This window comes from Cricetulus griseus, chromosome 4, assembly GCF_003668045.3.
Source record: "Cricetulus griseus strain 17A/GY chromosome 4, alternate assembly CriGri-PICRH-1.0, whole genome shotgun sequence".
NCBI lineage: Eukaryota > Metazoa > Chordata > Mammalia > Rodentia > Cricetidae > Cricetulus > Cricetulus griseus.
In genome coordinates, this window is record NC_048597.1 from 76,064,418 (window position 1) to 76,078,146 (window position 13,729).

A 13,729-nucleotide genomic window follows, 5' to 3' on the forward strand; every position below is an offset into this window, starting at 1 on the left:
AGACTTTCAAGGAAAAATGCTGGCAGTGCATCCTGGAGGGATGCCACACAGCAGCTCAGATGTATGGGACCCCTGCCCATCCCTATACAAGACCAACATAGCAACAGCCTCTGGGCTCAGAGGGGTTGGGGTGAGCCACCAATTAGCTACAAGATCTGACACCATTCCTACTTGAGCCTGGTGATAGCACCCAGGCTTGCACATGTGCCCCAAATAACTGAACTACATGTCTAAAACATTAGAATTATAACACAAACCTCAACTAAAGCTGTGCTTAAAATGTAAAGATGTGGCAAAGTCTAGAGGATCAGAAAAGTCATCACGGTTGACACAGTATGAAATGACACGGAGTAGCCCTGTCTGCTTTCTGTCCCTGGGCTTTGTCTCTTCTGAAGTGAAACATAAGGTGTGTGGCATTTTGTGTCCTGCTTGTCCCACTGAGTGTGATGTCTCGAGGGCCTCCCATTGCTGTGTGTCAGAACTTTACTCCTCTTCATGCTGAATGGATGATGCCTGGCTGTGCAGACAGACGTGTGTGCCGTTCTGCTTGCTTCCACCATCTGGTTGTGTGAATGGCCTGCTATTGGGGTCTTTGAGAGGAGGGCCATCCTATGAACTACCTCCCCCCAACCACCAGCTCCCCAGCTCCCAGTGCAGTACAGAGGACCTGCAGCTGTTCAGACAGAGAAGCCCAGGGACACCTTGCTGCCCAGACTATTTGTGGTCTGTGGCCAGATGAACATTGTACAAGCGACATCCAAGTGTATCCTTTAATTCCAGATCTCAGAAGGCAGAGACAGGTGTATCTCTGGTAGTTTGAGGCCAGCCTGGTCTACATGGTGAGTTCCAGGCCAGCCAGGGCTACATAGTGAGATCCTATCTCAAAAAACACGATCAACCAAACAAACAAAAAACAAGGTGTATCCTCATAGAGGGAACAAAGAGGAAGGTAGCCACCATGCTCATCACAGGCTCAGTTGGGGAAATGAACATAAATGATGGGAGGGGAAGACTGGGGTAGAGGCAGCTGGAAGGGACTACACTATGGCAGGGGACAGAGGGAAGGAAGCCACATCTACCACTGCCCCTTCCTTCCCTAGGCAGACCTTTCAGTGTCCTTCCCCTCCTTCCCACCCAGAAAAGACTATGCCGTTGGTAGTGGGGGCTCCTGGTGAGGCAGGGCTGTGAGCTGTGCAGGTCAGGAGCACAGCCGCATGAACACACAATCTGGGGACACATCTTCCTGTATTCCCACGGCAGCATAAACATGCAGTCTGGGGCCACATCTTCCTGAATTCTGAATTCCCACCGCGGCATGTGCATGCAATCCAGGGGCCACATCTTCTTGAGTGCTTACAGCAGCATGAGCACGCAGACTGGGGCCATATCTTCCTGAATTTGATTGCCAGGTCAGAGCACAAGTTCAGCCCAGCATTCTGGTGGCTGACAGCCCAGGACCAGGCAATCACAAGCTTAGGCAGGGGTCATAAGCTAAAGAAGTGACTCCTAGGAAGCTGTCATTGAGCTGGGATGGAAGTCTGACTAGGAGGTGGGTCATGGCTGGCGCCCTGTAACACCCATGGGAACCACAGTTCACCCAGCACCACCCAGTGACAACCACTGACTTTCCTTTCACACTTCTGGGGATGTCAGCTCACCCAAAAGTCAACCTGAGCATGGGTGCTATCATCACATCTCACAGGAGGAAAGGTGCCTGCCCCCAAAGAACACACAAAAGCAAATGTACAGAGAGAAGAGCCACAGCAGTTGTCCCACGCCTGTGGGTCAGCACGGGTCAGGCAGGAAGCATCAGGATTGGAGGGCGTGCAGGGCCTTGGTGTAGAGGCTTGGGGGGAGGTGTCTGTGCCCAGAAGCCTGCTCTGCAGTGTCTGTGAGGTTCCAGTGCCTAGGCTGTTAACAGTGAGGCAGGCTAGTCACCACCTCACTTCAGCTCAAGCCGAGTTGCAGAGCCTCTAGTCCCACTGCCTGTCCCCAGGGGCTCCTCTCATTGGGCCCAGAGGTGCTGCCAAGCACCTCTCTGTGACAAGTTGAAGAAGACTGACAACACAGGGTTGTCTTTTCACCAGGGAACAGGGTATATGACAGCTAGAGGGCACAGCAGCAGGCTTCAGAGCAGGTAAACAGAATTTGGGAAGGAGGGGGGTTATCAGCCCAGGATCCCCCCCTCATGTCCTGCCTAGTAGCTAGGGGAGGGCTCAGGCACTAGCACTGTGAGGCATAGGAGGCTGGAGAGTGAGCCCACGTGCCTCTGGAGGCCACATCCTCACATGGAAGCCTGGTGTGCAAGGGGCACTGGAAAGGGCCAGTGTTCACTCAGAGACCATTCTCATGAGAGATACATAGGGTTTTACAGAACTGTCAAAGACACAATCAGTGCCATACAGAGAATTGGGGTCAAATACGGAAGTACCAGATATGACCTCAAGACAAAGCAGTGGACAGTGGTAGCCCCACCAGCCTTAGAGTCTATGAGCTGAATAGTACCATACTGAACTCATGACCAGGAAGGGAACACACAAGAGGCTGACGCAGCGGATGTGGGTTGAGAGCTACTTTCACATATCAAGCAGGAAGGGGACAAGGGAGGGTGCAGTGACTGTCCTGGAGGGAGGCCTCCTCGGCCATTAGGGCCTCCTCAGACTTCTCTCCCACTAGAGCCAGATCCTTCCTCCCTGGGGCAGTAGCTGGCATCCAGGGCTGAAAATGCACTAAAGAGGAATCCAGGTGCCCAGTCAATGGCTTTCTAAACCCTCTTCAAGTCAGACAGCAGTGGGCCCCACAGGAACTACCCAGAGGCCCAGGCAACGGCTCTGGGATGGCTCTCCCACAGTTCTCAGGAGGCTGAAGGAAGTACCTGAGACCAGTACCACAGCTTGGGGCTGATGCAACGTAAACAGCCTGTAACGTGAGGTAAGCTGCAAAAGGGTGCATACATCAGGGTGGGAGCGCAGGTAAAGACCACGGCATTCTACGGTTTTAAAGTGTTCCCAATACTGTTTACCTCCATTGGCTGAAGCTCTCCCTTCAGAACTTGGTGGCTCTGCTCAGGACTCCTCCCAGCCAGCATCATGGCATCCTGGGCAAGGCCTGGTGGAGAAGATGCTGGACACCAGCAAGCGGACATGCCTTCTGGCATCAAGGTGCAGCTTTGGCTATTGGTGGGCTGGGTAGTAAGGGGTGCACAGTGTTACCTGCCATCCAGGCTAGAGTGTCCACTGTCCTGAGTCACCCTGTTTCACGGACAGAGTGGCCAGACCCTCATCCATGTGGCAAGGTTCCAGGCGCTGGTTTCCTCTGGTTGGGAGGACTTTCCCTGACTGGGTGGGGCTTCAGCTCTTATTTTAGGTTGTAAATGTCTTTGCCTTCTGGGAGGAACCTTCTGCGAGTGGCCAGCACACTTCTTCAAGAAGGCTCTGGAAACCCTCACCCACATACACGTCACTCCTCCACCTCAGACATAGGTCCATTTGGATTCTTCTAGGTCACATGGTCCAACCATAGCCCGCCTAAACACAGTGTGTGGTTTGGATGACTCCAGGTCGAATCCTGTTTTTCCTTAGGAATTGTGGGCGTCTGTGCCAGCCTGTCTTTGGCAAGTGTGCAGCAATGGAGGGAAAGCTGGATGAACAGACAGCATGCCCCAACCTCACAATAGCCCCCAGCTGCTGACGAAGTCTTGTGTGGACCCCAGGGCCTGGCACAGGTGAGCACTTTTTTTTTATGTCCTGGGGAGGTAGCAGCCCGGCCAACTCAGTTTGTCCTCCTGCCTCTGGCTTACCAGTGAATTCGCCCAGGGGGCTGTTCACAGCTATGGGAAGTTTGTGAGAATTAATTTCTTTATGGTACAGGTCAGTTCTGTTAAGTAAAAGAAAACTCTAGCCTGTGATATGGCGAACCAGCGTCTTCCTGAAGGAAGGGTTCATGGTGGCTCTGGTCAGCTCCCAGAGAAACAGGGAAAGGTCCGAGGATGGTCAGAAAGCACAGCCCATGTCGGCAGGGCAGTCTGGCTGATCACCACGGGAGGATTTTCATCAAGGGGGTGGGTAGGATGGAGAGAGGCTGGTGTGGCAGAACACAAAGACTGTTCTATAGTGGGCACATCTGGAATGTGTGTTTGCACGGGGCAGGAAACCTGAAAACAGAGAACTCTTTTGGCTTGACTGCAGATAGTGGGGACTGGCAGGGGCTGAGAGGGAGCCTTTGGAAACTGGGCCATCAGGCTTACCACCTCTGCACAAGGTGGGCTTTGTTCTCAGGTGGGTTAGTATGAATCTCTCACACGTGTCCCTGTGAGCCAAGGCAAGGACAGCCACTAGTTGGATGTCTTGCCAAGTGAGTTCAGCTCATTTCTTAGCTAAGACCTCCATTACGACTCTCCCAGCGGTGCTCTGCAGTGCCTCCTTGAGGTCGGTCAGTGGACCCAAGACCACAGCCTTGAAGGTGAACCCTGCAGACACATGGGGACACCGCTGTGGTGCCGATGGCTCACTGGGCCACCAGAGACAAATAAATATCTGCTCCATCTGAAATAACACGAGGCATGAAGCCTCTGCCCCTCCTAGGGAAGCTGACCAGGTCAAGTGCACCACTGTCCTCCTATCCCCTCTTCTGGGGCTCACCTGCTTGGCTCTGGCTAGCCAGAGGCTTTCCTCTTGCTCACACCTGGCTCAGGCAGGATGCCATCAAGACCTAGAATAAACAGCTGGCCAAAAGAGCCAGGAAGACCTGTAGCTGGAAGAAGGACCAACAGGGAGGTGCCATGGAGGGCAGGCTGCAGAGAGAACCCATCAGTTTTACTCTCAGAAGTCCTTGCCACCGTGGCACCATCCCCTCTTGCTGTCACTGCTGGGGTACCAGATGTGGCAGGGGGCAGGGAAAGGGTCTGATCATGTGTGTCCTGTCCCCACCCCCATCCTGCCACTGCAGTATGAAGGCACCCTCCTCAGTGGCTGTGCACATCCTCACAGAACTGACAGTGACTGAAACAATACTACAGAAAGCCACAAAATACCAAACACCTCTTCTGGTGTCCTCTGAACTAATTCAGCTCCGCCCTCCCTCCAGGCAGCCCAACTCATGAAGGTTCCATCTCTTGCTTGGTAGCTGGGGCAAATCTTGCTTTGGGGGAAACTCTGGATTGCCCACTCTAACCACAGGCATCATGTGGATTTCTACCCAATGGCCCCGAGTTGCTGGTTAAGCTACTGGATCTCAAGACCGCAGAGGGCCTCAGGTGGCACATGGCACCTGGTGACAGGGACGGTCAGCTCCAGTGCCAGGGCCAGTACCACCAGTCCTGAACAGGGATTTAAAAGTGAGCCTGCTCCTCAGCACTCCCCAAGCTCAGCCTTGTGGGAAAGGTGCCACTCACACAGCAATATGTAAGGCAGAGGGTGGCAGACAACCAGCAAATGCAGAAACTTCCCAGAGTCCTGGTCTCACCCTCTCTGGGTCCATCCACTCTCATCTCTGGTCCTCCTGGAGGGGGAAGCTGAGAAAACACACAGGCCTTAAATAGCCCATTTAATATGCTGCCAGGGAAGGAGTGTGCTTGGGTTCCTGGAAAGAAGGTTGAAGGGGATGCTAGGAGACCTACTGCCTCGGTCTGACCTCACGGGAAGGTTCTGCCTTCTAACCCACAGGCCCATGAAGCTCCCACTCTGCAGGAAGCACGGAGCCCATGAAAGGTCAGGCAGCTCTGCCCAGCTGGGCCATTGGCCACTAGACTGGAGTGCCCATCTGGCCCACAGCACATGGGGGCCAGGAGGAGTGCTGAAGCTCCTGGAGGCCAGTGTCTGTGTGTATGTGCACATGTGTACACACAGTTTGTGTTGGGTGTGTGTCCAAGCATCTTCACATGTATGCCTGTTTGTAGAGATGTGCCTGTGCGTGCACACACACCTACATGTCAGGGTGTGTCTGGTATGTGCATAGGCATACATACATTGCATGCATGTTGGCATGTTCATGTGCCTGGTGTGTACGCACACGTACACACATCTACATGAGACAAAAGGCACATGTACCTTATCTGCAAAACTCGAGAAAAGCAAACAGGAAACTGCTCATCCTTACCTTTTTTTTTTTTTTTAAAGATTTATTTGTTTATTATGTATATAGCATTCTTTCTGCATATATGCCTTCAGGCCAGAAGAGGGCACCAGATCTCATTATAAATGGTTGTAAGCCACCATGTGGTTGCTGGGAATTGAACTCAGGTCCTCTGGAAGAGCAGCCAGTGCTCTTAACCACTGTGCCATCTCTCCAGCCCTCATCCTTATCTTAATGAAGGTAATTTTCCCAATTCCTAAATAGATGTTTAGAAACAGATAGCCTTGGGAACAATCAAGGACAGACAGACAGACAGACAGGCCTGCACTGTTCACTGTGACAGCCAGTGAGTCTGGTGGCCCCTAGCTGGCCCTACATACCACTGTGATGTCAGTCCAAGCTCCCCTCCAAGGAGCAGAGGGTTGGCTAGGGGCCGGAGTGGGACATCAGGCCATGTGTGTGAAGCAGACACAATGACTCACCAGCGGGTCCGCCCCGGTCTGCAGGGCAGGAGATGGGGATGGAAACATTTACAGAGCCAAGTCCAAGAGGCCCTAGAATGAAGGAGGCGGCGGCGGCAGTTGAAGGGAGAGGGGGAGATAGGGCTGCAGGGTGGATGGAGCACTTTAGGTTGGGCACAGAAACCCATCTCCCAGGGCAGCTCTGGACCCAGCTCCCCAACCCACTGTCCACCTCTGAAATCTCACCTACTGTGTTCACAGGCCTCCCATGCCCTTGGCTGGCAATCTGTGAGGCATTACAGCAAACCTGTGAATCCTCAAAAGACTCACTCTGAGACTGACGGAACTGTGGAGGTAGTGGGGAGCTGGCAAGTCCTTATGTGGCCTGTGGCTCAGCCTAGTATGCCAAAGCCACTTTACCTGCTGTACCACACACCTAAGACCCATGCCACCTGTGGGTCATACAATAGAATCTCACACATTTATGCCATATCTGTGCAGAACTTGCGAGTCCTGCTGCAAAGATCTGCAAGTGTGGCTTGGGAGGGTCTGTGAGAGCATTGTGCCCATGTGGGAAGAGCTTGGGAAGCGCTCTCATGGCCTTTGGGAAATGCCCTAGGCTGTGCCCACCCTGCTTTCCCCATCTAAGCAGTGCCGGGTGGGGGGGCCACACTAACAGGAACCATTCGGAAGGGCTATTTACAGAGTGGTGGCCAAGAGCCATTGCAGGAACACAGCATTCTCAGACGCTAGCCTTGGGGAGCTCCCAAGGGACACAGGGCTGACCTTGGCAGCCCTTCTGCAGAGCTCCCAAGGCCCCAGGTTCTCAGACTGAAATGCGTTCATGGAGTGTCTGTCCCTCTTCTGTGGCATTCTGGATTCTCTAAGAAGCTAGGTTGGGCTGTGGTAGGAATCTAGGATGGCGCTGCTACCCTGGAAGACTGGCGGCCTCAACTGACCCTAGAGCTAGCTATGTTGCTATCAGATATGTGCCCAGAAAAAAAGAAAGTGTTTGTACTGGAGGGCTGAGAGCAGCTGTGGAAGAGCGGCTGTCTAACACTGTTCGGACTTCTTAGTGACAGGAAGGAACTACTAGCGGGCAGGCAGTGACAACCAGGACACACAGTGCCAGAGAGACAGGCCCTTTATGTGTACAAGGAAGCGAGACCCAAAGGTACCACAAAGACCTACCATGTGCTAATCTGGGAACGTCGAAGTTGCAGGAGATAAAGCAGACAAATGGCTGCTGGGGCTGAGGGCCAACGGCAGTCAGTGAGGGAGCTGTGTCAAAGGGCTGTGACCAGATCCAAGGTGGTGCTTGCCAAGAAGTGTGTGTCATTTCTACGGATTCTTTAAAATGATCTTGAGAAGAGGCTCAAGCTTCCAGCAACACTAGGCTCAGATCTCGTCCCCCAGGCTGACCCAGGCAAATAGAGGCAGGACAAGGCTGTCCTACCACACATATGAACTGAGGTTCAAGTGCATTATCAGACACAAGCACTGCAGAGTACCCACTAGTGTGCAGCATTACCCGATGAGAGATCACTGGCAGCCAAGCTCAGGCTGGCTTCCCTGTGTAGCCCCGCTGCCTCTCTCACGCTCTTTCCAACCAGCTTGGGGTTGACTGCGGAGGAAGGGGAGTTGAGGAACTCCCGAGAAGCCCCGGACAAAGTGCTAGGAGAGGGGGCAGAAGGCTGGGTGGCGAAGGGTGTTTTGTGGAAGGTTTGACAGCAGAGGGCTTCAGTGGCCATGTCAGGTAGGATATGTTGGTAAAGGCACCAGGTGGTCCCATGGATAGACAAGGTGCTCACTCAGTCTGGAAGCATGTGACCCTGGGCTCCCAGGAAGGGATAGACCCTCCTTACCTTAAAAAAGTCAGGGCTGCAGATGGTAGCAGGGCATTAAGATGTGCCAGGGGGTGTTGTGCACAGGGAAGTCATGCTGCATGAAGTAAAAGTCTCTTGGCTGGCCTCTGCATGACAGAACTGGGGAGGGAGACAAGCTCACCTAGTCTGCACTGGTTTCCATCCCCCCAACTCAAGATTTATTTATTTATTTATTTATTTATTTATCTATTTATTTATTTATTTATTGTGTGTGCAGTGCTCTGCATTTATTTATTTATTTATTGTGTGTGCAGTGCTCTGCTTGTATGTATCCCTCTCTGCAAGCCAGAAAGGGGCACAGATCTCATAATGGATGACTGTGAGCCACCATGTGGTTGCTGGGAATTGAACTCAGGACCTCTGGAGAGCAGCCAGTGCTCTTAACCTCTGAGTCATCTCTCCAGCCCTCCACCCACTCTCAAGAGACAAAAGCACAGGATGGCACTTCTGTGAAACCCTCAACTTGAGCAAGGTCAGGTACAGGAATCCACCCCCAGGCGTGGCTGAACCAGTGTCTCCTCTCAGGAACCCATCCCTTTCTCTCACATTCCCAGCTGGTTTCCAGTACAACTAGAATGCTGAGACCCAAGAACTGAGGTGATGGAGCCCTGGCTAAAGCATTTGGGACCTGAATGAGGTCCCTCCAGTGGCAGCCTGCAGGCTCCTTCCTATGGATGAAAGCACACAGTCTCACAGGAGCAAGGGCAGATAGTGTCCTGGTCCCCTGCCTGAAAACCAGAGGCAGGCCATAGCCAGATAGAGGTAGAGCTTACTGCTGCCAGCCACAGGGGCCCTTGGTGATGGATGGCCGCAGACACACACTGTAGCACACTGCACACACGAGGCATGGAGTAGCTGCAGATACATCAGATGTCTGCTCAGCAGCTCTGCTTCCTGACCGTGGTCAGAGATCACAAGACAACTTCCCATTCCACCTGACAAGACAGACTTCAAATTGCTTCCTCCCGAGCTGGCCATGACTCTTCATTTCCACACCGCTGGCTCCATAAGCACTGGCAGCTGGAAGCCATCACAACCACTGCTGTGTCTTTTCAGACTGAAAGAGATAGATAGGATGAGGAGAGTCCATAGGCCCATGGGGAGTAGCAAAGGCTGGTCAGCGGCGGCACTGTAAACATCCCAACACATCTCAGACTCATCAAAGTCAAGTCCAGTGTGGCGTCACAGGGCCAAGAATGGCCACCTTGCTGCTGCTCGGGATACCCAGGTCTGAAGGGTGATGGGGTGATCAGGATGGCAGCACTCAGTGCATGTGCTGACGACTGGGACGGGACCCATAAGTCCAGACAGAATCCCAGAGGCTTGAGGACAGACAGAGGCTGGCCTCAACTCCTGAGTCTATAATAGCGTACATGGTGAAATGCTCAAAATTAGTTTTAAAAAAAACATTTACAGGGGCTGAAGAGATGGCTTGGTGGTTTAAGAGCACTGGCTGCTCTTCTAGAGGACCTTGGTTCAATTCCCAGCACTCACATGGTGGCTCATAATCGTTTGTAACTTCAGTCCCAGGGGATCCGACATCCTCTTCTGACCCCAGTGGGCACCAAGCCCACACACAGTACACAAATATGCATGCAGGCAAAACAATCATACACATAAAATGAAAATAACAATAATTCAAAAACTTCCTTAAAATTTTTATTTATTTATCTATTAAATATACAAGGTTTTGCTTGCAGGCCAGAAGAGGGCACCAGATCTCATTACAGATGGTTGTGAGCCACCATGTGGTTGCTGGGAACTGAACTCAGGACCTCTTGGAAGACCACCAGCTAGTGCTCTTAACCACTGAGCCATCTCTCCAGCCCCCAATTCAAAAACTTTAACAATAAAAAATTATAAAAACAAAGAACTTGGGGCCGGTTCAGTGGTTGGCAATGCTTGCTGCTTTTCCAGAGGACCTGAATGACCCTAGTTCCAAGGGATCAATGCCATCCCGCCATCCCCCCATTCTGGTCTCCTCAGGCACCTGCACTCATGCATGCATGGGAACACACACACACACACACACACACACACACACACACACACACACACGCACGCACACCAGACATGTGGTCCATCTTCAGAGCAAACAAAATCTGGCTTTGGAACTAGGCCAGCCTTCAGGAATCCTCTTAAAATTACGGCTCCAGTTTTATCACCCTCAATTTCCTTTAAGTAAACAGCAGTACTATTTCCTAGCCTCCACTAGTATTTAGTTACATTTTAAAGGCAGGAGGGGGCCATTTGTATGGAAACAAAATTATTTCATTTACCAGCGATGGGCCGGCAAAGGCTGGGTTTGTCAGTGTCCTTATTTAAAGCCCAGCCAAGGAATTTACAGCTACTGAGTGATTTCTGGCCAATAGGGCAGGAGGCCTGACCATCCCAGGGAGCTCTCACAACATCCCAGCCCCTATAACATGGCACCCCAGTTCCTAGAAAAAAAGTCCCTACAAAGGTCAAAACTAGCCAGAATCTTCTAGAATGTTGCAGAGTCTCAAATGCAAAGCCATGCCTGTCCCCAGCAATGGCAAGTGCTGGTGACTCAGTGCTACGGTCCCTAAAGCCTGTTCTCAGGAAATAGCCAACTGAACCCTTCATGGGAGACAGGCCACTGCCAAGAGCCATGCTCAAAGGCCATTGTTAGCTGCTGAGCAACAGGGGGGTCCTTGTGTGGGTCAGCAGTGAGGGTGCCTGGGGCTTCTCTTGATTCATCCCGTACCTTTTAGCACCAGGCTCATTGGAGACTCTGAACCTGAGTCCTTTGCTCTTGACACCAAGACTGGGCCCTGACATCCTTCTCCGTTCAGAGGCTGGCACTGGGCACCCACTAGAAGCACAGGTGTCCCTCACTGGATCAGCAACATGGCCACACGGCATGTGCTTCTGTTGCAGGTCTGACAGCTCTCCTGAAGATGGACCGTCACAACATGTCCTGGATCCGCTACCCTAGCCATGTGTCCCCAGATGTGGAGGATGTCATTGCAGCACAGAGCATCATTTCTAGGTGCATGCATGTGTATGTAGCACTGTGTGTCCCATTGAGCCTAGTGACGGGGCTCTTCAATCTGAGCGTGTTCATCCGAGACCGCACTAGGCTGAAGGTGCTGGACAGGCTCCTTGCAGGCCTCACAGTCACTAGCATCTTGGTGACTCTACTGTCCCTCAATGCTGCTGGCCGGCCTGACTACATGTCCACGACAAACCTGGGCTGTGCGGCACTCTCATTCTTCTCCAACATCTGCTACTTTACTGCCCAGTACCTGCAGGTGGCCATGCTTGTCCCATCTTTTCTGCCAGTCTCCTCGGGCTACCAGCTCTTGATGAGGCCTGTGGCAAGCCTAGCTGCCATAGGGGGCTGTGCTGTGTGTAGCTCGCTGATCGTGGTGTCCATGCTGGGCACATCTGGGGCATTGCATGCAACCACCATGTGCCAGGTGGATCCACTGGCTGCATGGCCCGAATACGAGATTGTCAAGTTCAGCCTGGGCTTCGCACTTGCCTTGAGCTTCCAGATGGTTCTCTTCCTCCTGCACGCTACACAACCAGCCTGCCGGGCGGCTCCTGATACGACAGACTCTGACACAGACTCAGACTCTGAGCGCTGGGTGGTACTGGCCATAGCTCTCAACATGTTTGCCTGTAGACTCTTCTTCAATGCGGTCCTCCTGCATCGGGCCCAGCTGAAGCTTCGGCAGGATGTGGGCTCCCCCAGGGATGAGCTGCTCATGAACCTCGCTGAGCTGGCCCTGTCTGGAGAGAGTTGCATCAACTTGGTGGCCACTCTCCTCCTCCACACACCGTGTAGGATCAGGTTGCTGGGCCTCCTTGGGCGCCTCACACAGAGATGCAGACGTGGGACGGACAATAGCATGCCCTTGAGTAGAGTAGGGGGCGAGACAGGGCCTGCCTGCTGACACAAGCCACAACCCTTCCTGGTGTTCAGGGAAGTGACTTTCCTGGGAGCTTGGGCAGGGTTCGTGTGTTCTGTCTGAATGGTGCTTAATGAACACAAGTTTGCCTGCGTTCACCTCAACTTATGCAAATCAAGACAGTTTCTCTTCCCACCTTGAGGAACATTCAGGTCAAGGACATAATGGCATGGGTACAGAGGCTGACCAGAGACCACGGGTCTGGTCTGCTGGAGGGTGTCCTGACTATAATGGCCACGTGTGACTACCTTGCCTGCTAGTGGCCATCCTCCATTCCATAGCCCAGTCCAACGACACAGGAAGGGCATCATGTAAATAAACACAGCACTCATGTAACGTTTTTCTTTCTTTTTTTTTTTTTTAATTATTTTTATCTTATGTGCATTGGCATTTTGCTTGCATGTATCTCTATATGAGAGTTTTAGATCCCCTGTCACTGGAGTAACAGACAGTTGTGACCTGCCATGTGGGTGCAGGGAATTGAACCAGGGTCTTCTGGAAGAGCAGCCAGTGGTCTTAACCACTGAGCCATCTCTCCAGCCCCGCTTTTTTGTTTCTTGAGACAGGATCTCACTCCATACAGCCTAGGCTAGCCTTGACTCCTGACCCTCCTGCCTCGGGCTCCTGAGTGCAGGGACTACAGCTGTGTCGCCATTCCTGAGTACATCCACATCGAGTACTTATTTACTCGATGGCCACATTACATTCTGCTTCTATGTAGCTGTTGCCATAGCTTTCAACCGCCAGAGAATCTGGGCAACAGAATTTCTGAAAAAAAAAAAAAAAAAAAAAAAAAAAAAAAAACCAAAAAACAAAAAAAACCCAACTCCTTTAGGTTTGCCTTTTTAAAAAAAAAATCTGTGAAAACTGGGGCTAGAGAGATGGCCCAGCAGTCAAGAATGCAGTGTTCTTGCAGAGGACCTGTGTCAGTTCCCAGGAGCCACACCCGGTGGCTCACAGGAGCCTGTCCTCCAACTCCAGGGGGCTCCAATGCTATCCTCCTTGGGCACCTGCAATCATATGCACATACCCGCCCCTGCTCTCCACCCCACAACTTAAAAGAATACAAATAAATCTTTTAAAAATCCATCACCATCACTGGAGTGTTGAGAATATCACTCATAAGTGGAAGGTCACTGATACAGCTGGTTTCCATCCAGTGACAATGGTGTCACTCAGGACTGTACTAAAACACTGAGATCTGGCAGGTACCCAGGTAGCTGCTGAGAGCTCCAGCATATCCAATGTTGGAATCTTGGTCACCAGTGTGGTTTCCTTAGGGATCGTTAAGAGGGGAGGCCCAGTGGGCAAAGATCGTAGGCCCCTCCCTGGCCTCTTTCTGCCTTCCTGTCTCAACATGTGATCTCTATGT

The 13,729-nt window shown here is 52.2% G+C and overlaps 2 protein-coding genes across 4 annotated transcripts in view; one reads left to right on the forward strand and one right to left on the reverse strand.

The window, feature by feature from the left end:
• CUNH7orf50 (chromosome unknown C7orf50 homolog) overlaps positions 1–13,729 on the reverse strand; it is a 106,023-nt gene that overhangs the window by 45,644 nt on the left and 46,650 nt on the right. The window contains exon 2 of one of the 3 annotated variants that reach the window (XM_035444781.1): positions 3,023–3,829. The exons of the other annotated variants lie outside the window; for them this stretch is intronic. Within the exon in view, the coding sequence (XP_035300672.1) occupies positions 3,023–3,157 (135 nt within the window). The 5' untranslated portion in view covers positions 3,158–3,829. The remainder of the gene's footprint in view (positions 1–3,022; positions 3,830–13,729) is intronic. 3 annotated transcript variants of the gene reach the window in all.
• Positions 3,644–12,342, forward strand: LOC103164145. The gene is given in 3 exon segments (XM_027413480.2): positions 3,644–3,713; positions 4,192–4,200; positions 11,321–12,342. Coding segments are annotated over 3 exon segments (1,101 nt in total).